This window comes from Mustela nivalis (assembly GCF_964662115.1).
Source record: "Mustela nivalis genome assembly, chromosome: 17".
Taxonomy (NCBI): domain Eukaryota; kingdom Metazoa; phylum Chordata; class Mammalia; order Carnivora; family Mustelidae; genus Mustela; species Mustela nivalis.
In genome coordinates this window covers 52,400,784-52,425,228 of record NC_139036.1, presented here as the reverse complement: position 1 = coordinate 52,425,228, position 24,445 = coordinate 52,400,784, and the positions used below count along the sequence as shown (strand labels likewise).

The following is a 24,445-nucleotide window of genomic DNA, read 5'->3' as shown; positions in this document are numbered from 1 at the left end:
TTCTGCAGGATCAAAGAAAAAAATCGCTTCACTGGGGCCTTAGGTGTGGAAATGTATTAGCAAAATTTGAAAAACAAAAACCAAATAAAGCTCTTACCCTGTGAGATTTGGTTCATTTCTCTGTTAACCAGGAGTGAACCCAGACACTTGCCCAAGGGATGTTTTTCTGCCCACGTGTCAGGATAGGGGAAGTGTGATTCCGAAGACCTAATCTTAGCAGAGACTGGGGTCAGAGGGGTCATTCAGGCTGAAGCAGAAGAACAGCATCCTTGGGAGCAAAATTTTTGCAAAACCAATAAGCAAGTCCCAGTAAGGTGTTGCAAAAATATTTGACTCCATGGCAACATCCCTGAAAAAAATACTTAATGAAGTGAGGATTCCTGCAGATGGAGGGTAAGAATTCTATCTTTGTGTAGTGCCTAATGCAAGTACTCAACTGGGAGCTATTGTTATTATACATAAATTTCTTATATCTGAAACTCAACTGCTTTTCTCAGCTGCCAGACAGAAACGAATATCCATCAGCACGGCTCATTTTCTAAACTATGATCTACATAAGACCAAGTCCATGGAGAAAACTCTGAATAACCCACAGTGTATCGTAATTCTTCAATAACTATCTGGTCAAGTTGAATAGGATTTTTCTAGAACCCAAACCCCTTCCCGGCCCCAACCTCTGAGCATATAAACTGAAACCTGAAATTTAAAAAACAAACAAAAAACCCCCCAAAACCCAACAACAACAATAAGCTCTGAAAATGAGTGCAGTCACCCTACAGTCCCTCCATTAAAGCCATACTTTGAATGTCTCATCTGTGCCTTTCCTGATTTGCCCGGCTGGCATTCTGATGTTCGTCATATAGTCCTTAGAATGGATTATCTTATTTCCTGGGCACAGCAGATGGGAAGCAAAGACCTAAATGACCTGCGAGGGGACTCTGGCGATGGACGAAACAGCAGTTGATGATTTCACGGACAAAATTTACAGACACATTGCAATAAGCAGAGCAGCACCCATTAGCTCGTGTGCCACAAGAAAACATGAAATAACTCTGAGAATTATGTAATATTTTAGAAAACCATTCCTCCAAAACAACGGATGCCCTTGAGGCAACAACTTCCAGTTATTTGGAGAAAGACACTTAGAGGTAATTATTCATCATTATTATTCTTATGAGTTAATAACACTCCTGTGTTGGATTTTGAACTCCTCCCCGTTCATGTTCTTCTTAACCGCATCTCTCCTTTCCTTCCCCAACACTCCACTCCTCTAGCTTCCAAACCAGGGGACTGACTCATCCCGGTTTGTCCAGCACGTTCCCAGTGTTAGCACGGTGAGCCCTAGGTCTGGGGAAACCCCTCTCTCCCGGGCAAACCAGGACAGGTGGTCACCCTATTCTGGAAGCAGTGATAGGATTGTGCTGGTGCCTTGTGGGTATCACCTTGTAATCAGGCAATTTTTGAAGTCATGATAGTAGTCCTCATGTAGTGGCTCAAATCATCAGCTCACGAGAACCCTTAACCCGAACTGTTTGGGAAAAAAAAATAAATAAATAAAAAAGGCTCTAGGTTCTTGAAATACGATCACGGACTCGGTTCTTTACTTAAAGTCGGTAGAGCTAGCCTTCCTTTATTTACGCACCAATTTATTTAAATTGGGGAAGGAAATCTGATTGACTTAATCCGTTCTGCCAGCTCTAAGATGGAAATTTCTACAGGGAAATTTGTTTTCTTCTTTGCAAGTGTGATCTGGGCTGCTACTGCTTCAGAAGGCCAGCATTTGGAGGTTTTTGTTTGTCGCTGAAAAGAAACCTAAGCTTCTCAGAAAGACCCAGATCCCACCTCTGTCTTTTCTTTTTGCACATATATGTAATAAAAATTTTTACAAAGGAGAGGTGAGGCCCATATCGCATTCAGCTCTCTGCCCGGAGGTACCATTATCTTGCTCCATGGGATCAGTCACCAAGAAGCTCAGGTTACACCTTTGGCTCCCTACAGTGGGAAGAGAGCAGAAGTGTGTGATGTGCTGGGTGACTGCAACTGGCTTAGTAACAGGGCTTTGTGGTTTCGCCTGGAGTCAGGACTAAGCAATTCCTAGTTAACTGAAATTAATCTGAAGTTTGAAATTTACCCAAACTCCACCACCAGTGCCCTTAGTGTACCCTCTGTGAGTTGTTCCCTCTCTCCAAGAACTGGATGAGAAATGGTGGAGAAGATTTTGAAGGAGGTTGGAATCCTGGGCTCATGCGTCCCATGTGCAGAAACAGAATGCAATTTCATCATTTAGGAACATAAAAGCTAAGGAGCAGAAAGGCCCCAGGGTAAATGGTGAAACTTTTACCAAGAATGCCTCCAAACAAAAAGCAGAGAGTACTGACAAAAAGCCCAGCCAGGTGCTCAATGGCCGCAGTTAGAATTCTCGGTTCTCATACCTACTTGCTGTGTGTGCTTGCACAAAGCACTCCACCTCTCTGGTCCTGGTTCCTCATTTCTTAAGTGGGGATAATACCACTGACTACTCCACAGAGTTGCTGTTAAGATGAAATTACTCCTTACAAAGAATTCAAGAACCATGCTTGAAACACAGAAAGTGCCACATGAGTATTTGTTAAAGAAAAGAATATTAAGGAGCAACCCATATTCCAGAATGCAGATTTTCTCAAGATTTCCAATCGTGTGACAGCAGTGAAGTTATTCCAAATCTGCTAGAAGAAGGGGCATTTTCTCTGAGACTATGGTAACTTGGTGTCCTGGAACAATATGCACTTTAGTGAATTACACTAAGCGTGGAGGCAGTTAAGACCTGAATTTGAATACAACCTCCATGGCCTCTTAGCTTTAAACTGAGCCTCAGTTTCCTCCATACCAGGGGTTGATAAATTACAGGCCATGGGCCCCACGTGGCCCATCACCTGTAGTTACAAGTAAAGTTTTATTGACACACAGTGACAACATTTGTTTTCCTGTTATCAATGATTGCTTCTGCGCTTCAAGGGCAGAGTGGAGACAGGCCCTCTGTTCCACAGAGCCAAGGGTGTTTACCATCTGGCCCTTTACAAAACATTTTCATCAACTCCCAATGCACAATACAAGAAGAATATTATCCTAATCTTGGAGGGGGCAGGGTTGAGATAACCTACAAGGCAGAACCCCATACAGAGTTTAGGCTCCACCATGGAAAACTATTATCATTAAACAGAGACTCAACCTAAAGATTAGAACTTGTTTCATCCGTATTGTTTTCTCACTTGTTTTCTATCCTCTCGACCTACGACTGTTTGGTCCAAAAACAAAATATGAGCTTGACTTCCTCTAACTTGGATTAAGCTAATCTGCCACCCACCACCCCTCCCTGTTGAGGCCATTTCTATGGCTCTATTCATCCCAACGCTCAGCCTTTCTGCCCTGTGGCTCGGCAACCTTTGCTTTGTTTCTCAGCGATGCTACAGCAATCATACAGGAGGCCCGCCGGTGCCTGCACCAGGGTGTCTTCAATTTTTTAATTTTTTATTTAGAAATAATAAAATAAGACATAATATATAAAAATATGTACAATCCATGGTTTGTGCAGTACAATAGGAAGACTTTTCGATACAAAAAGACGGCAAACGGGAAAATAGTAACTATCACGATTGTCAAAGGCCAGGACTGTTCAACGCACCAGAGCCCAGAGCTGAAACCCAACGTCACTAGAAAAGAGATTCTAGTCAGGAGTCGGGAGTCGGGAGGAGACTATGCAACACTTTTATTTTTTGCCTTAACATTATTAGACAACAGAGTGAGAAAGAACTCACCCTGTTTTCCAGAACAAGCTCTTTGCCTTTCCCGAGTGACTTATTATAAAACACGAGCTGACATTTTGTCATTTGCATGGATAACATGATTCGGGGGATAGAGCTCCTCACATAGACAGTCAGGGTTTGGGATGGGGGTTCACAGGGAAGAAGGAAAGTGAAGAAATAATGCATGAATAGTGTTTTTTGTGTTTTTGTTTTTTAAAAAGGTAAAACAGACTTTCTCCAGGAATTTGGAAATGGCTACAGTGCTGTACTGACATCCTTACAATGTCTGATTCAAGTATACTCTTAGAGGGTTAGAAAACTATTCCATTCTCAATAGTCAAAATAGAATTCACTTTGTCTATCTTTTATTTAAAAATAGGAGAACCAGGAATCTATGCCTCCTCCCAAAAATATAATGCCCACCCAGATACGAGCAAAAAATCTTTAAAAGGGAGTAGTAAATTAAACAGCGGGGGGGAGGTGGGGGAGTTTGCTTGCAATAGAGAAGCAACACAGCAACACAGAGCTGGGAACAGACCCCAGATATTCACGGCGAGTCTCCTCTGACTTCATTCTAATGATGTATGTGCACTAATTAAGGAGACCCAGTCAATAAGGACAAATGCTTTGAAGGTAAAATGCAACAAAAAAATATTGTGCATTACCTGTGTCTTGGCTCTTGACAAAAACAAAACAAAACAAAACAAAAAAACACAAAAAAAATTGCCATTTAAAGCTTGTAATTGTTAAAATACTAATAACTAGAAAAAGCTTTCAAAGGAACAGTCCATGCTGAAATAAATAACAGAACATAGCAATACGAACCTTATAAGGCTGGTAAATATTTGCTAAAACCATGCTAACCGGTAGCATAGAGGTACTAGCTCTCTGAAATTGCTGCACTGAAATTGTACTTTCTATGGCAATTTTTTTTTTCCTTTACAGACTTCTATTTACATTGGCTTTAAATATGAAAATATCTGATAAACTTTATAAAATGTACACTTTAAAAACATAGCTTCTGCAAAATTTTCTTGGAAAAACAAAACAAAAACAAAAACAAACCTGTGCACCAGAAATTTTAGATTTTTTTTTCTGTTTTTCAGAAAGAAGTTGAAAGATTTCCCTCCCTCGTTCCTGCCCCCAGACCACCCCCTTCCAACTCTCTTAAGTCTTTTGAAGTGGTAGCACTCTGTTTGGAAGGAGCCCTCTTCGTGGTCACCCCCGTGCTCCACTACATCTTCATTTAATTTACGTATCACGGAATACTCTTTGGTTTGATTATTTTCCTTTGCAAAATATCGAAATAGCAGCAGCTGAAGCCCTCAGTAATCTCTCGCCCTCAACAGCCGAATCGTTCCCTTATCTGTCCATTCTTTTTGTCCACCCAATCCCAGTTCCTCCAACTCTCTGAACAACTTCCCTAACCTTCCTCTAGATTTGCATTGAAAAGAGCAACCACTTGCTTGACATCTCTGTCTCGGTTTCCAGGAAAAGAACGCCACAGTCTTCAAACCCATCGGCTTTGAGGGCTGAGAGCAGCAGACACTGTCCTATTATTGCAAGCAAGGCATTTCAGAGATGGCTGTGTAAGACCCAGAGAGCATCACACGCTTCGACTTACAAAATACAGAATTCCAGAACAAGCTGTTTTTTAATGGCATACAGGGATATAATACCATAAGAGAGTTGATTTCGAGACTCCAATGAAAAAGAAAAGTCAGCAACCCCCAGATTTCACACATAAGGAACTTTAAACCAAAAAAGAGTTCCATGATTGAGTTAGAGCAGGGGAAAAAGAAAAAAGAAAAAGAAAAAGAAAAAAAAATTATATATATATTTCGATCTAGTCAGGCAGCCAGGCAGGACAGACTTCTGGAAAACAATGTGTCCTTAGTAACCTGCTACTCGGCTCTACAGGTGACAAGAGTCAGTTCCGATCCCATCTCAAATGTGCATCCATAAAGTAGAAATAACCCTTTTAGATCATTATCTCCTCCACCTGTGGCTGTGTTATATTTTGTATGGCTCTTGTTGACCCCAAATTACTGTGACATTTTCATTCCTACCCACTACCATGAAAAAAAAAAAAAAGTCACTTTCCTCTCCCTCCCGAATACTTAAGCGGATGTGTTACATCAAAGTGGTTGGTCCACACCTTGCCCCGGCTCCCCCACTGACATCTGCAACCTCCCAGATGTGGGAGGACCCGCTCCAGACAGGCTGATTGGAAGAACCAGCCTAGAGGCCAGGCGTGGCATCTTCTCCAAGGGGAAATCAAACTGGAAATATCCTGACAGTTGGGGCAATGTATTCAGTCACAAGAGTTTAAACCTGTCTGTCTTTCACGTTGGGTAGCTCAGATTTTGAACCAGCTAACTCCAACCTAAGTCTTACAGAATACATTTTGGAATGTGCAGAAAGGGGAAATCCAAAAAAATCTAAGAGCACATCACCTTCTCTCACCTTGTGCGTTGACCTGGCCAGGCTTAGCAAGCAGGAAAGAGAAGGTATTTTGATTGCATATGTGTGAATTTTAATTCACATTTCTTCTTCCCCTATCATGAACAAGTTGCATGAAAGAGCGAAATCGGAAAAGCAGGACACTGACTAGACTCTGTGCATATGATGTTCTATTTCTGAGTAAGGTGAAAGAGGAGAGGGTAGTTCAAGGTCTTGCTGAGGTTCAAAGTTATTGTTTCTTGATTTCAAGGCAGCCATGGGGCTTTCTATTCTTTTTAGTCTAAGCTCCACTGTGCAAAAATATGCATTATCTTTGGTATTTATTTTAGGTAGTCTAACTTAAAATTTGAGATAACCCATTAACATCATGGAAGTAAAAAACCAAAAACCAAACCAAAACAAAACAAAACAAAAAAAAACAAAACCCAGAGGCTACCATTTGGCTAGTGTTACATAATGCCCTTATGTAACCAAAGAGAGAGAGAAAGAGAGAGAGAGAGAGAAAAAAAAATCAATTCTAGCAAACAAATTACTGGCCTCAAAAAAATCAGGCTCTCATTTTGGCAGCTTAATAGCCAAATACTTGCCACTTTGAAGCACATATCATGAGCTTTCAACAAAGTTCAACACTGACTTTTAAATTACACGAAAGAAAAACTACACGGCAACAAAAATACAATTCGTGTTCATGTAGTTAGCAGCTTTTCAAAAATTAAGGCAGAGTCTTGCCTTTGTTATGCCATTAAAAACATTCTTGTTCCCTAAAGAGAAGCATTCTGGATTAGTCAAATACCCAACCAAGGCTTGCCTGCAAGTTCAAGTTTTGTAAAAACACAAAACAAAACATAAAAACCCCATAACTTATTCTACAACATGTATGTGCCATTGGGTCACGGGGAGGGGGGGAGGGGTGGGGAGGGGAGGCATGATGAGTGCTTTATGTCCATCTCCGAGCTTACAGTCTTTCTTGGAAACCATCGTGCTAGCCTCGGTCCCTTGTGGTCACTCGCCTTGACCCACCTCTTCACCAGTACCGTCGTCTGAGTAACTGTTTTGGGCCTTTGACCAACAGACTGTTATTTTAAAGTAAATATTCCAGAGAAGGAAGCAGTCATATCTCCGACTCTCGCCGTAAGGGCCTGGGCTCTAGAGGGACACTTGCCTGGTTGTGAAGGTCTATGTCAGGGGGTGTGTCCGTACTGGTGCTTTCTGGAACCCCATTGTCACTGTCATCTTCCTCTTTGCTTGTGAGGGCGACTTCATTTTCATAGCAAAATGAATTAGCGTTGGAGAGGATATATTTCTTTTCTGCTAAGTCTCTGGCACTACAAAGAGGAGTGTTAGGCACCTCATAAGTCTTGTGGAACCTTGAATAGTCTACTTTGTAATAGTGCTTCTCCTCAAAGAGTACAGGCTCATAGCGGTGGCCCCAGAGGATTTCATTTGCCAGATAGGAGCTCCGGCATTGTGTGGTCATGGCGGTGGCTTCCACCATACCTTCCAGAATGACCACAATTTCAAAGTCTGCGTTGTCAATGTCCTGTTTACTCAGATCATATAAAGGACTGTCTTCATCTATTTCATGGACTATTGTGATCGGAGACACCAGAAATATGCGGTCAATTCCGCTGTCAAACCCAACGTTGATATCTATTTGATCCAGGGGGATGTACTCCCCCTCCGAAGTAATTCTGGATTTGAGCAGCTGGGCTCTCACGTGAGCTTCCACCAGGTGGCTTTTCCGAAGGTTGCCCACCCGCCACATCAAGCACAGCTTGCCGTCTCTCATGGCGATCACAGCGTTGTGACTGAAGACCAAAGTCTCGTTTCTCTTCTTTGGCTTTGCCATCTTCGCCATGACAGCGCCAATGATGAAGGCGTCAATGATGCAGCCCACAATGGACTGGAACACCACCATGAAGACAGCAATCGGGCACTCGTCCGTGACACACCTGAAGCCATAGCCTATGGTTGTCTGGGTCTCAATGGAGAAAAGGAAGGCAGCCGTGAAGCTGTTGACCTCAGACACACAAGCTTTGCTCTCTTTTGACGCATCCAGATCCCCATGGAGCAGAGCTATCAACCAAAACACACAGCCAAAGAATAGCCACGAGAGAACGAAAGCCAGGCAGAAGATAACCAGCATCCACCGCCAGCGAATGTCCACGCATGTGGTAAAGATGTCTGCAAGGTACCGTTGTCCCTTCTCCCCCACATTGATGAACTGAACATTACAGTGGCCATCTTTCTTCACAAAGCGGCTCCTGCACTGTTGTCGGGTGTGGACTTTGCTCTTCCCATTCCCAAAGCCATTTGCAACCGCCATGGTGGCCAACTTCATTCCGTCTTCTTCTGAAGAGACAATGCTATAGCGGTTGGTTCGCACACTGCCCATCGCTTCTGCTGTGGACGCCAGTGCTTCTGCTTTGGAAAACAGTCTGAGTTTTTGCAAAACCCTTTGGAGAAACAGTTTTGAATGTTCAGTGAGGACACACACAAAAAGAAGAAGGAGAGATGGGGGTTTCCAGGAGCCTTGAGGGTCTACCAAGGTCTGTCTACTGACATGCAAAGCTACCTCAGTAACTCAGCTGACATCCAGAGTGCATGTCCTGAAAACAACAACAACAAAAAAAGACATTATTCTTTAGAAAAGAAGTCATTATTAATGGGTCCTGCTCTCTAAGTAATGACATTTCCTAGCAAAATATAGCCAGATACAGATAAAAATACTCTGCAGTAAATTATAAGGTATTTCATTTCTTCATCCCCTAAAAATATTCTTATGCATTTAAAAGCATAAAGTTATTACACATGGGAGAGTTCATAGTTTGGGACAGTCTTTCAATCAATATTTTGGGTTCTTTTCCCCCTATTGTTTCCAGCAATCTAGGAGATTCCATTTTTACAGATAAACCTCTCTTATTCTCTCTCTGGCTTCCCCTACTTGCTAGGGTCCCAAGTTATTAAGCAGAAGAAAGACTTGCTTAGTCCAAGGTTTGTCACAAGGCTTTGAGAACTCAACATGTCTAGAGAACAGTTCATATCAATGCAGAATGCTAATATTAATTGAGGTGCAGGTGCATTATGGGAGAATACCGGAGCCCTTGATGACATGATGGAAATCAGAAGGCAAAGACTATTTTGTTGAAATGATAATTTAAAAAAAAAAAAAAAAAAAAAAACAACTGAGCCTACAGCCCTTATAATGATCTGAAATCGGTCCCAGTTTCTGAAGACTGTTTGGGCTTGTTTCATCACCTCACACACTACAAGCAGCCACTTTGCAGAAATGCCTGATAACATCTCTGTTAGTGCAAGTGATTCTGACTTGAAGGCGTAGGTTTGCTCTGGGGGATAAAGAGCGAGTCTGTTGCCTAGCGATGAGTCCTGAAATTCTCCAGAGATGGGACTGCCATGTGTAATGACAGGCTAGGAAGTAAGCACCTCTGTGCCAAAGGACCAGGTCTTTAGCGAACTGAGATAAGGCAGGAACTCATTTCATGTGGGTCCAATTCTGTGTTTTCCCAAACAGAGACAACTTTGTGGGACTGGATCATAATTGTCAGTCAGCTTACTTTCACTTCGAGCACTGCTGTCTGCTCTATGTTCCCATGGAGAAGGCACTCACCTTTACCGAATGTGAACAAACAGTAGTTTTCAGTTTTCTCCTCTAGCCTCATCCTAACCCCGAGAAAAGCGATTTATTTACTTCAACTTCCCCTCTTTCACTTTTTTTCCTGGACTCACAAAAGTCTAAGATAAAGTCCAAAGTGTTTCCCTGCATCAAACAGAAATTAACAAAATGAATACAGCATAGAACGAAAAACCAGTGACTCTCCCCTCGTCCAGCCACCCAGTCGATCTTCTCTAGTAAAGGAGGACGATGGGAAACAGATGGAAAGGAGCAGAAATTTGCTGAAGCCCTGATAACAAGGACTCCACTTTTTCGTTCTCCCCCAAAACCACATTGAGATCAAGTAGTTAACCAATTTCAGCAGAGCCACCTGCAAACAAATCACGCAAATCATTTATCTCGTTTCTCAACACCCCCTTAAAGAGGGGTAAGGTGCATTGTCTTTGAAAATGCCTTGTTACAGTCTTTTCACTTCTCCCTCCCTATCCAAGTTATTATGCAAGAATGTGCCCCAACACATTTTTCCTGAGATTAGTCATCTGTGAAAATTGCAATGTGTGTTACATTTTGGCAGCTTTTGACACGTAAATGATGCCCGATTTGAAAGTGCCTTTGAATTACTTTATAAAAAGAAGTTACTGTGCCTTCCCAGTCTTCCACCTGCTTCAATGTTTTGTCTGCTTCCTTATGAAGTTTGTACTTGGACAAAAGAAATAAGATTCCTATCCCTCAGGGTTCTAGATCCTGGACATGGGAGGAATTTTTTTTAACAGTGATTTCAGATTATTGGGCTCATATGAAATTGCCGAGGATGTCTGCGCAAAACTTGAGAGATGTAATAATAGAACACTAGATGCAGGTGTACTCTCCAAAAAAAGGGGAAGGCAGGGAGGCCTCATTTAAATAGTGCTTGTATCCTGAGGTCGGAATGACTTCAGAATCTTATAAGTTGACCCCAAGAAATTCCCTTTTCATGATTCAAAACAACCCTTCCATCTGAGTTACCATTAGGGACCGTGAGTAGACAGTTTCAAATTTCTTCTGACTTATTTCTGCACTCTTTCCAGATTAAAGCATAACAACCATATGAAATCTAAAGACTGAATTACGACCTCCCAAAAATCGTGACCCCAGGACTTTTGTTTGAATTCCATAAAACACACAACACCAGTTCCCTACCAAGAGCCTCCTGCCTTTAGAACTTTGAAAAGAGCCTGTATTGAATGTCTCTTATTGTCTTATTTCCACTGTTAATGACAGAATTTGTTCCACATGCAAAGCATCATTTAGAAATTTTACCATTCTGCCTGGAAACGGGGGGGGGGGGATTTCTGGCAAAGTGGAAGCTTCTGTCACTTCAAATAAATACACTCCAAAACAGATTGTGTGTGTATATGTGTGCACACACATTACGTGTCTTCAGAGTTTTGGGGAGCTGACTACATAGCAAAAATCTGGAACCTGCCAGTCTGCTGGGGTGATTGTCTTAATAGTTCATGAAGAAGAACGCTCTCCTTACTGACCTGCTCACATGCCCAAGTGGCTTTAGGCAAGCAGAAAATTTCCTTGCCTGCTTTTTTCTCACTAAAAAAAAAAAAAAAAAAAAAAAACTTTCCTTCAGAATAGGGCTTTTGTGCAACTTTATTTTAGGCCTATATTCAAAAGAGTTCTTTTGAGAAGCATTTGATTGAAAGGAGATGAGAACACTAAGTGATCCGACTCCTTGGATGGGTGCAATTCAGGAGAAACCATAACTGATTTGACGGACAACGTGTAAATTCCCTTCTCCACCAAAATATTCAAGGGCCCGATGTAAATCTCATAGATACAAATAATCATTTTACCCAGGCTATCACCCATGAGGTAGAAAGTATTTCTGGGAAATTGAGAGGCTACATGTGGTGCTGTTCATGTTAAGACTATTTATAGGCTGAGCCAAAATTAAGCATAAGCAATGGAAAAAAATAGTTCAGCCATTTCAGTCTTAGGTAGATGTTAAAGAGAGAGAGTCCTATAGATCAATTCAAGGTCAAGGAGATAACACTGTATAAACGAGTGCATCTAAATATTTTTTTTCCCATATAGGAAATATCTCCAATAGGAAACTAGAAAAACATAATTATGACAAATACATGAGGATAAATGTATCTCATAATATGGTCATGGTGTGCAATGGGGGAGAGTGTTTGCGGACTGCAAATAAGGACTGTAAAAGAAAGTGTGCTGGGCTGCGACAGAGGTCTGCTAATGAGTGTTCAGAGCAGTTATTCCCCAGCTGACGCCATATAGACCAGCCTGAGTGTGCTCTGGGCACATGTTGCTATGTGGGCACAACTGCTAGCAAAGCAACCTCTTAGGAGCTCAGTAAACAGAGGGGAGGGGGAGGGGGAAGAAGGGAAGGGCAGAGGATCGGCATTTATCTCTATGAGCACTTTAAAATCTATATTCAGCAGTGCACGGACCATCACTCAGCATTTGCGAATGCTGAGAAATACACGTATCTGGTGATTTAAAAAACAAAAACAAAAACAAAAAGAAACCCTGCAACAGTCTATCTGTTCAGGTAAAGATGTGGCCAATCTTCCATGCTACTGAGAAGTTATACAAGGACTTTACAGCTACCCAGAGATGCTACACCTGGGGCATCAGAAGAGAGTAGAAATATGGTGTGCCAAAAAAAAAAAAAAAAAAAAGGCTAAATTCACAGGAGTTTAGAACAAATATTCCTACGGATACCAATAAGTTTAAAGAAAGTATAGGCAAAACAGGAGGGAGACGGGTTAAAAGTAACGTTAAATGACCTTGACCCCAACTTTGACCCCTCTCACCATCCCTGTAGTAACATCTCTTACTCCTGAGCCTTGAGATTTTTCCAGCTATTGGCAAATATAAATAAAGCATTAGGGGTGGGGGGTGTAAGTGAGCTGGGAAATGTTAACAAGTGTACAGGTAATATACAGCCGACCTAGGGCACTGGTTAGTGAGAGGGAAATCTAACAGCGTATTGATTATTAATGGGAAAAGAAAGCAAGTGATAAAAGGCAATATGCATTCTTTGCATACCCCAAACACGTTTTCAATGCCCTGTTTCCTAACAGGTAAGTTCTAAGACCATGAAAACCCCCAGGATTCACAGCAGTATCCTAGTTACCATCGCACTGGTAAGACTCATCCAGGCTCAGACATTAAACTGCCCATTTCCTATCTCGATTTTTTTTTTTTTCAATTGTCATGACGAGTCTATGCTATGATGCAATCTTTTTGCAGAATCCACTGTGCTTTCCTGAAACCACGCTGTCTTCAACTTAGGAATTAATGCTATTATTACTAAGAATAATACGTTGCTTAGGAGAGAGTACCATAGGATGTGAAAGTTTTGCGGGCTTCGGGCTCAAATCCAACTCGGGCTCGCGCTCTCTTTCCCCAGCAAAGCAACTTTGAGACGCTCGCTCTGTTTGGAACTCGACGCTACACTTGAAGCAATGACAAAGGGAAAAAAAAAAAAAAAAAGACGCGAAGGATCAAGACTAGGGCTGAGTCCCAAGTCTGCCTAGGTTTGAGACCAGTGTTCTAGAAGCACTCCCCAGCCCCCGCCTTTTTTTTTTTTTTTTTTCTTCCTTCGAGCAAGAATCGAACACAGGCTCCCTCGCCCTTGTCTCCAAACTCAGTATCTCGCTACAGCTGGTGCATTGGAAGTAATGAGCACAAACAGATGCTGCGGAGAAATCTGTTCCTATTGCTCAACTGTTCCAAGCATGTCTCAGTATTTTTAGCTCTGGGGATGTTCTGGTGCGCACACAAACTCTATAGACATGATCTGGGACTCCGCAGCGTCGGGAAGCGCTACAGCAGCGTGACAGCTGGGCACCCCTGGAGCAGCGGTGCAGGGTAGGGTTGGGGACGGCGGGCGGCCCGAGTCCACTCCCCAGGACACCCAGGCAGCGGGAGACAAGGAGGGAAGAAAACACACAGCAGCCCTTACCTGTTGCTGGCGCAGGAGCATGGGGACATGAAGTGGAAGTGGGGGGTACAGAGGCATGTAAGATCCAGTAGTTTGTAAAAGCGAGTGAGCCAAAGCAAACCAGAATCCCCAAGACCCAGCTTGCCGGCGCCGGGGAAGGCTGCGCGCTGGCCAGGGCTCCAGTGCGCTCTGCAATATCCTGGGCTCTTTTGAGATACCGGCCCGCCTGGCTCCGCCCCGCGGCCCCGGCCAGCCAATCGCAGCGCCCCTGGCTGCACGGCCGGCCCCGGGAACCGCGGCGGGGAGGGGACGATGCTACACCCGCGTCCCGCGACGCTGCCAGCGAGGAGAACCTGCCGCCGCTTCCTCCCCCCCCCCCTCCCACCCCACCCCACCCCTCCGCCCTCCGAGCCGGGTCTGGAAGTCCGGCCCCGGCCGGGGAGGAGGAGGTGGCGCCCCAGCTGGGACAGCAGCAGCAGGTGGGAAGCTCCGCGGCCGGGCGTTTGCGGCTGCCTAATTGCAGCGTGGCCTTGGGCAAAGCTTCCTAGCCCTCTCCGAGCCCGACACTTCCCTTTCCCTCTGCTCGGGGGCGGCGGTGCCTTGCGCGCTCCTTTGCCAGGGCCGGGCGAAACGTGTGCAGGCGGGGAGGGTTGCCTTGCAGCCCAGGCGCGGCTCCCTCTCCCCTCGCTCCCACCCAGCGCCCCCCGCACGCCACCCCGCCCCCACGCCCGAATTCCCCGCAGAACCTGCGGTGCGCGGAGGAGCCGCGAGTCCAACGGGGAAAGGGACCGGGACTGGGACCGGGACCGGGACCGGGACCGGCGCGCGGAACCCGGCTGGAATTTAGACGCGCACAACTGTTGCAACTGCAGAGCCGCTGGGCTCTTTCTGCTCCGGGCTGCTGGTGAATTACTTACAAAGCGCCCAGACTTCTCGGAAGGGTGAACGACTCGTTCCCTCTCGCACTGTCCGCCCTCAATCGCTTTCTCCACCACCGCCCGGCACGCTCTACTGATCTAAAATCAGAGCAATTAGAGTAATGAATTTTCTGGAACAGCAACTCCTACAGACACTCAGCTCTGCCCTCGCATCAGCGCCTCCCAGCCTCAATTCCCAGCAACCAGGCAAGAGCATGCAGACCCTTTAAAAAACCCTATGTCAGCTTCAGTGTTAACCGCGTCTGGATCCCGGAACTTTGCAGATTGATCCGTGTGTCCGTGTGTCCGTGTGTGTGTCTGTGTGTAAATGGAGTGAGTGCGTGCACCTCTGAGTACTGTGGTGTCATAACGAAGCTTTGCTCTTAAAGGACGCAATACATTTAGGAGTCTTCCTTACAAAGAGTTTGAAATTCCTGCGTGTGTGTGTAATGTTTATTGCCTCAAGCGAGCAAATGCGTCTTTCGTGCAGTTTGGTTAAACCTCTAAAGGCCTTCCTAGAGTCGCCGAACTGCTTCGCCAAGCTGGCTGGGATGCTCGGCGGCACAGACCCGGGGCATTTTTGCTTGTAGGGGAGGGGAAACTGACAATTCAAGGAAAGGGTCTGCGCGGGTACCCGCTTCCTAGGCTCATACCCTCCTACGGCCCCTAGGAGGTGCTGGTGAGATAGGGAAGGTTTTGCAGATGCGTCCTTAACCCTGCTTTAGCAGCAAGTGTGCCGCTTTTCCTAGCACTGAGCGAGATACTGAAATTTAAAAGTGTGGAATAAGTTGGGCATGCGGTGTTTCTGCTAGGAGAGCCAAACGTATTGCCGTTCCATTCTACTCGCTGACATTATGCAGTTTTCCAAGCCCTGTAACCGCCTTGCCTTTTAAATCCCTGTGTGCGCGGCGGGGGGTGGGTTGGAGGGTGGAAAGCCTCACACCCTGGGGGCTGGGGTCGGGGAACGGGGGAAGGAGGGGAAGGGGTCTGTCTACTTGAGTATTTATTAAGTAATGCATTACTTTTAACCAGCTTGAATTAACTCTGCAAAATAGATGGGTGTACAGAAACCCAGTCTGTAGTCCTGAGCTAAAAACGTGGAGACAGAGGAACTAAAATTCTATGTAGTCAAAGGGAGGAGAAGGAGTAACATCTCACCCCACCACAATATGCTTCTTCTGAAATGTGTTTCGGCATGGATTTCTTCTAAGAAACAGGTGGGAGAGGTCCAGTTAATCCCTTAAAACATATGAAGCCTAAGTGGGAAGAGGAAATTAATCATGATGTATCTTCTCTTCTTTATTATGATTCAGTCCGTGCATCTGTGGATGGCTAAGAATTTTCCAAACCATGAATTCAGAGAGGCAGCATTTTTATTTCCAGGTAATGAGCTCTTTTTGGAAAATCAGTCACCCAGAAAAGGATCCCGTTTCTCTGGAACATGCATTGAAATTGTTTTATTTTAATATTATTTTCTAAATAAACTCAGTACACCATAGGCCAAAATAGTTTCATATAATAGAAGAATCTTCAAGAAATGAACAGAGTTGTAAGATTATGGTGGGTTGCATAAATTTAGTTATGGGAGGAGGCAAATAAATACACATCTCCTAATCTTTCTTACCAACATCACTCTTCCCCACCATGGGCTGATATACAGCAATGCTTATTTCTTGAAGTAGAAAGTTAAAGAAAAACTGATTATTGGAATAAGTACCTTCCCAGCCAGAATCGAAGTTGTACCTTAATTATTTAGTTACTTAGCTATTTAGCTAAGTTGTACCTTAATTATTTAGGAAAATGAAGGATTATGTGAATGCAGGATAGCATTGATTAACTCCACTGTTTCCTGCTATAAATGAAAAAAAAATTAAATGTGCATTTTAATTAGTAAGTGACTCTTCACTATGTGCCTATTAGGAAAATTCTAGTGTTCCAAAGTCTTCAGCACTTTTTGGAGTGATGCATGATACAAATTTCTCTAGTCAGAGTATCTTTTTTGGCTGAATCAGTCCTTATTTAGCAAAAATCCCCGTTCGTTTTGGACACCAGTGCTGTTGGGTGTTGGGATCCATCTGTGGATTAATTTTTTCCAAGGAAATGACAGTTATGCTCTTACTGATTCCCTCCACAGTAACCACCTATAATATTAGAGCCAAATATTAGTCATAATCTAGATCTGCAACTCAGATTATGAATGGTTGTGTGACGCAGAAGGTGATTGTTCCACTAGCAGCACAAATCTTTCCTTTGCACTTATATAAATATCTCTAGCAATTTGATATATTTTCAGACTTCCATTAACTATATATGGCTCTCATATATAGTATATGAGTATATGCTATATAGTAAATGCTATATATAGATAGATAGATATAGCAGTCCAATTTTACAATGATGAGAAATTAAAATCTCTCATTTGTAATGTGCCGGTATTGAGAGAGAGGGAATGAGAACAGTGGGAGGGGGAGAAGCAGCATAACCAGAGGGAGAAGTAGGTTCCTGGCCAAGCAGGGAGCCCAGTGTGGGACTCAGTCCCAGGACCCTGGGATCATGACCTGAGCTGAAGGCAGACACCCAACTGACTGAGCCACCCAGGTGCCCAACACTGAAGTAATCTAATCAATAGGAAAACAGCTCTGGCAATTTCATTACCATCCTGGTAAGATTTCATCTTCATGTTAAATTCCATAAATGTATTTGTTGAGTAAATACGTTGTAGTTTTGTGATAGACTGAGTGATACAGGAGACTTAAGAGTCCTTAAGAGAATTCAGTCTCTCATTGACAAGACAAGCAATGCACAAGTGAAATCGAATGACCAAATGACAGTATAAATAAGGCAGCTTATGACTGAAGTGCTAAAATCAATCATGCAAGGAAAAAAAATTCTGGAGAGTGTCTGAGGAGTGAAATCAATTAGAATTCATGGGCATGTTTAGAATGGAGGTTTTAATACGTGTGACATATTGCCATGTAGAGCTGGGTTAAGGATACTAAGAACCAGAAGACAGGATTGCCTCTTCATTCAATTTATGTCCTAAAATGCCTGTTACGCTTCCAGATCTGTCAATACACATGTAATCATGTGTATAAATTAGAAGCTGCTTCTACAAAGGCTGCATGTCTCTGCTTACACAGACTTTTTTTTTTTCTTCTAAAGCAGTAGGCTTTATTCCATAAGGCTTACTGGCCATTTGTGACCACTGGGGCACAGAGTGATGATGCCTTATTATTCTGGCATACGTGGGAAGGCAGCATATCACATCATAGCATTTCCAACTAATGAACATGTGTTTGTGCTGAGAACCATCGTCTCTAATACACTGTATGCATCCTCGAACTCTAGCTGATTGCCCCGGAACACTCTAGCATGTTTTGAAGTTTTGTTCTTCTCATGCTATTACAAATACATCTCCCTATATTTTTTCCACTTTTCAAAATCCACTGCCATGTCTTTTTTTTCTCTTTATATCCTCATTGCCTTGCACCCAGGCAAGGAAATACATCAGTCTCTATAAATGTCAGCTGAATGAGGGAATGAAAGTAACCATGTTTTTGAGTAGACTACGACTTTTGAACAATGACTCGGTATCATTATAATAAACATAAACTATTTCATTTTTACCTGCAACGGAGGGGGACTGTCCAAATACAGTGAAAGCAATGTTGTCTATGTTAAATAACCATAAACTAAGCTTATTTAAGTCTTCTTTTTTTCTCTCTCTCTCTCTTCTCCACCAATGACAGCTTTCACTTCTCATTTTTGCTTCTGCCAAATATATCAGGCTGTCACAATGCTCTATCGAATTCGTTGATTTTCGTCTGCACTGGACCAAGAAATTATATAACCAAGGTTGCTTAAAAATATATGCAAAGTGAAAGCAAATATAATCTAAAGGGCTTAAAGTGGATATATATTTTTGAAATAGTATGAGCAGATACCAAATTTGGAGTTACCTTGTTTTGGTCAGTTTCCTTTTTGGGTCAAGAAGCTTCAGGATATGGATTTATGACATCTATTTTGGCTTCTCAGAGCATTTAAATGCTTTCATCCCTGCATTTAGTGTGTAATGAATAGTTGAGGGAGACCTCTGGGTAAGGGAGGTGCCTTTGTGTCTGCAAATGTGCATATGTTTACATACATATGTACAACAAAGTCATATATAGTCATTTATCGAGAGATTGTCTGAGTGCTTACTGTGTCCATTAATATGATCTTTATTTTCCATCAGATATGTTAAAGCCAACAATAATGAGTGGGATTATTATTTTTTTATTTTTTTAATTCACAATTCCAGAGCAGCTGAAATATTACTTAGCAAATTACTCTTCTGTCGTGCTCTGGAATACTTTACGTATTTCATGTGGGTGAGATGACTACACTTTGTAAATGCTGCATAATCCGGACCCCCCATGACCATGGCTCTTAACACAGCGATGATGATGACCATTTCATCGCTGTTGTCTGTAGCACATTAGCTCCCTTAGAGGTAATGACCCTAAAGTCCCGGGTTCATTCTCTGTCCAAGAGGATGGCCCCTCCTAGGGTCAGGTAACCTTATTATAAAATGCCTGCAACTTGGTGTTTTCCAGAACTAACAACAACAAGAACAACTTAAAACAACCATTGTAGTCACCATTGTAGACATTTCAGGACTATGCCACAAGATACGAAGAATAGACAAAACATATTTTGAATAATGTCAATGATCCTGTCATATTACTTTTTTTTTTTTTTTTGGTCATGTTCCTTTTGATAAAAAGGGTACATACCCGAATGTCTAGGTTTTGGGATATTGCTTTTAACAGTGTGTATGTGTTCAAGTGTTGAGTGTTCCAGTGTTTTACGTGTTGAGTATGTGTAGGTCTTTTTTTTTTTTAATTGCCAAAGCAATTATGGAAAATGTCCAAGATAAACATTAAAAATGTAGATAGATGAATGTAGGAAAACATAGAAAATAAATCCATATTCCCACCATTATAAATACTTTGGTATATCTCTTCCCTCTTTCCCTATCTTTCTGTTTCTATTTTTATATCTTTATAGATATATTTTTTATGATTTTAGGATCCATTGTGTCATATTTTTGATACATGAGTATCATACTTTTTATGTGTGTTTGTCATGCAACTAAAATTCATTTGAAAGCATATCTTTTAATGTTTATATATATTTCACATCCATAACATGTATGAACCATACTTGGATGAAAAATCACCTATTCTTATACCTTTATATATATGTATAATTATATAAATTATATAATTATATAAAATTATATAAAAATTATATTATATATATATATATATACTTATATTTGTATAAAGATGCATTAACTGCTCCTGTCAATTGTTTATCTTTATCTCCTCTTATCTTGTTAGGTTTCCAAATGTGGAATTACTAGACCAAACGGTATGCTTTCTTGAGACTTTTTTTTTTTAATTGCATTGTTTCAAGGCAAATCCCAATGCATTGAATCTCAAGGATATTCTAAGTTGTGTGACCTTGACAGTGGTGATGGCATTGCCTGGTGGGGAGTGTTTGGGCTTTGGGTCAGCCTGCTCTGTGTTTGTGACATTGATCCAGCCAGCTGTAAGGGACTGTTACAGAGATTAGAAATAATGCCCCTCGAGTGCTTGACACATAATGAACACTTAGGCAGTGGAATTAAATACACTAACTCGTGGTGCTACTACTACTACTAACGATGATCAAATTAATAGAGTAACTTAATTGGGGGAATAAGATGTCTTCAAGAGGTATTTATATATAATAAGCCTTTAAATAACACATCGAGCTCTTGCAATGCCTGCTTCAGTGCAAAAATGATAAATGGAGAGGAAGCATCTGAGGTTAGGGACGTTGTCACAGCTATATGGAAGCACGGGTTGGCGTTAGAGGAAGAAGAACAAGGCGGATTTTCCAGGTGATGGTGAGCATTTGAATGCATTCGTGAATTAAGGGATGTGAGAACCGAACATTAAATTGGGGCCAGACCATAAACCCATAAGACAAGCATGAGGAGTGACCCTTCGGTTTTTAGACAGGAAGGGACTTGCCGATGAGTGAGCGCCAGGCTAAGAGAAGATAGCAGGGCTGTTAGAACACTGATCCCGCTGTCATTTCTCTGTTGGTGGCCTCTGGCTGCCGTCCTACCCTGTGATCTTTTCTTTTGGATTCTCTTCCTGTGATTTCCCAAATCCCAATGGTAACTGATAAGGAAATAGAGAAATTCGTGTTACAAGGAAGGTCCTTGTGTGAGAGGAGGCTGCAGATCCAGCCTCTAAGCCTGTGGATTTCAAGCCCAAGTTCCCCTCCTCTGCTTTTTGCAGAGGATAACTTTTCATGGCATCTGTGCTCAGACAAATCTAGAAATCGTAGAATAGGACTGATAATTTTCACAGCCAATGACTAATTCCCCCCAAATGGTTCCTACATTGACTATAATATATAAAATTTGACCTTGCACGCCTCCTACAAGACCTATAGCCGGATATTTGGCTCAATTCTTATGCTTCCCGGTGAGAGACTTTCTTCCACTTTAAAAGTAAATTCAGGGGCGCCTGGGTGGCTCAGTGGGTTAAAGCCTCTGCCTTCGGCTCCGGTCATGATCCCGGGGTCCTGGGATGGAGCCCTGCCTGGGGCTCTCTGCTCAGCTCTCTCTCTGCTTCCTCCTCTCTCTCTGCCTGCCTCTCTGCCTACTTGTGATCTCTGTCTGCCAAATAAATAAAATCTTTTAAAAAAATAAAAATTTAAAAAAAGTAGATTTGATCAGTATCTGAGGAGATGACTGATCGTTTTCTCCTTCACTGACTTGTGTTCTGCAGGTAGATAGCCTTCATTGGCCCTTGGTCAATTTATCTTTTAATATTCAAAGCCCTGTGTACAAGTTACAGATGAGTAACTTGTATCACAACTATACAGAAATCAAATGCTATACCTCATAGTCGCCGATCACATTAATGACTCCTGATAGCAGGAAAAATATCACTGATAACATTATATGATTTTTAAAAGAAAACCCAAGTTACGTTACTGCCCATTTTATAAGTGCTTACTTAGATATTGTAGTGTACTAATTAGGATCAAATCCAGATATTTCTTCCTCCCTTTGGATTTGAGCTCCATCCAGTCCATTCTAAATGTAAAGAAATCCAAAGGAATGATCACTGGAAAGGAGCATTTCAGAAAATTGTTTCTATAGTTAGCAACAGAGAAACTCTGAATTTATTGCACAGACTTAAATTCTGTCATGGTGTTTCAGCTTCTGATCTTATCAACAAGGAAGATCTCATTTTAAAATGTATATTTATGCTAAATCTGTCCATTTATATGGTTGGCATAACTGAACCACCAAATTTTAGCAGACGCTATAAATAATGCCTTCTTGTCACCTCATGGTCATCTTCCTGCGTGTAAACTGAAACACAAAGTCTACAACTTGAGGGGAAAAAAATCAGTTAAGAGACCTAGCTTTTCCATTGACTAAGCTTAAACCTCTTATACGTGTTAACTTCACCCAAAATAAAGCTTTCCAAAAAGAGAAATCCTTGAAAGATAATGATGTATTTCCTACTTGGGCAAAGGTTAAAACCCAAAGCTATTGTTCTTAATGCCTATTATTTTTAAATAAAAATCTAGTGCCTCCTTAGAACTGGTTTAAGTAAAAGAAGGAATGTACTTAGTAAATTAGTGGATGCAAAGCAAAATCAAAGTGCATAAATGTGAAAATCACGCTCACACAACGTTCTATCTCCTGACCTCATGGCGTCATATCTAAGAACCTCACAAGATGTGGAAGACGGTTCAATTTTGGATCTGTAGCTATTCAGTTCTGACAAAAGATTTGTAGCCTGCTTCCAGACTTCAATTTCTCGGCAACTCGCTTTCATGATTCTGATTTGATGGTGTTTAAGAATTCAGTTATATTTTACAATTTACAATTTAAAAAATTATCTACTCACCCATTGCACACATATTTCTTATGCATGAAAATATGAAACTTTCAAAGCAGATAGTGGCGACCCTCTCAGTATTTTCCAAATATAGAATGATCTATAAAGCTCTGAGGCTAAACAGCTTCAGTCTTTCTGCAACACGCTAGCTAGGTACACATGGTAAGCAGTTCTTCCCTTGGAGCTGCAGACGATGAAAGTGTTAACTTGGATTTCCTGGCAGAAGTTATCTGAGCATCTACTTGGTCAAAGCATCATATAGTGCAAAAGACTGTCACCGGTACCATATTCATAGTGTCAAAATCCAGGCAGTATAATGGAGATGTAGGCAAACCTTTTTAATCCTGGGCTCACAATGAATCGGCGCTCTTTCCTAAGTGAATTAAGCACAGATATTAATTCACTCCTCTCTCTGTTCTATCTTCTTTCCTCGGGCACTGCTCGCCTTGGTTCATTTTTCCTCTCCATGGTCCACACATTTTTTCAAATCCTACAAGATAAGAGGACCCAGACATAGCCAGCGATCCAGGCAGAGCACTTAGAATTGTACTATTAACATTATTCAGCATTTGGTTCATCTCTGCAAATGCATTTCAGATCTGCATGATTCCAGCTCCTCGAGCTCCATTACAAAGGCACAGCCCATCAAAGCAACTTGCCAGAAAAGCCTCTAGCACCCTTCATGTAAAAACCAACCCACACCCTGCAGGTGAAATAGTGCAGGCGGCACAAAATAAAAATAAAAACATAAAAACGATTTTTGAGATTATTTTTTCCACAAGGGAAAGCAATTCTCTGTGAATTGACTTATGGGCCATGACATTAGAACCCCAAAATGAAAGAAAGAACGGGAACAGGAGGAAGACAACCCCCACTCCAGGCATGGACAGGGGTCCTGTTCGCTCTCCTGTCTCCTGAACCCTCTTCAGAGTCTCCGTCACAAGGAAGGCAGCCTGACCTGCAGTCCCATGTCGAGTACCATGGAGACTGGAGATCTCTCCTACAAGGTTTCACCCCCTAACTTCTCTGAAGACCCTCTCAGAACAAGAAAATTTTTTCTCACAGGAGAATTGGAGAGTCTATGAGTTCATGCTCGAAGTGAATTTCCTAATTTCCTCTCTGAGCAAATACCAGGGTATTTATTTCTCTTACGTAATTTCCAGGGAGTCCGCTCTGTGACCCGACTTCTATTCTGTTGGTCTACTGAGGGACCTTACCGTCAAACGGTCACCCGTGGTGAGAACGTACCCAAGGACTGATATATGACTGCAAAGGAACTTAACAATTCCTGGAAGGAAAAGGGTTAAGAGCCAGTAAAAACAGCATAAATTTACACATGACCTAGTACGATTACACTTTTATTCTCTTCCTTGCAAGGAACAACAATGGCGACATCCATAAGTAATGCTTCTGGTCTAAAAACCTTCTCACCAACCTTCTGGTTCGAAGGGATCTCTAGACAGAGAGATGTATTTGCTGCTGATTTTTCTTTCAGAAGGTTCTAAAAGGTTCATTACATCATGGAAAAATAATCTCCACTATTGGGAGCAGGGAGCAGCCTTGGGTGATTGGTTTGTGACGGTCTGATTCTGGCTGACAAGTTCTAGAATTACAGCTATTTTGTCCCCATCTTAACCTTACTGTGAGGAGGGGAGATGGCTTCAACAGACAAAGGAACTTGACTTCAGAAAGAATTATGAGCAGAAAATAAAAACAAAAACAAAAAAACC

At 42.2% G+C, this 24,445-nt stretch overlaps 1 protein-coding gene across 1 annotated transcript; it reads right to left on the bottom strand.

The window, feature by feature from the left end:
- Positions 1-3,490: 3,490 nt before the first annotated feature.
- Positions 3,491-14,051, bottom strand: KCNJ2 (potassium inwardly rectifying channel subfamily J member 2). The gene is made up of 2 exons (XM_082708375.1): positions 13,862-14,051; positions 3,491-8,854 (listed from the first exon to the last, which is right to left on the bottom strand). The coding sequence occupies exon 2, from the start codon at positions 8,638-8,640 to the stop codon at positions 7,357-7,359; it is 1,284 nt and encodes a 427-aa protein (XP_082564501.1). The 5' UTR covers positions 8,641-8,854; positions 13,862-14,051; the 3' UTR covers positions 3,491-7,356.
- Positions 14,052-24,445: the final 10,394 nt, after the last annotated feature.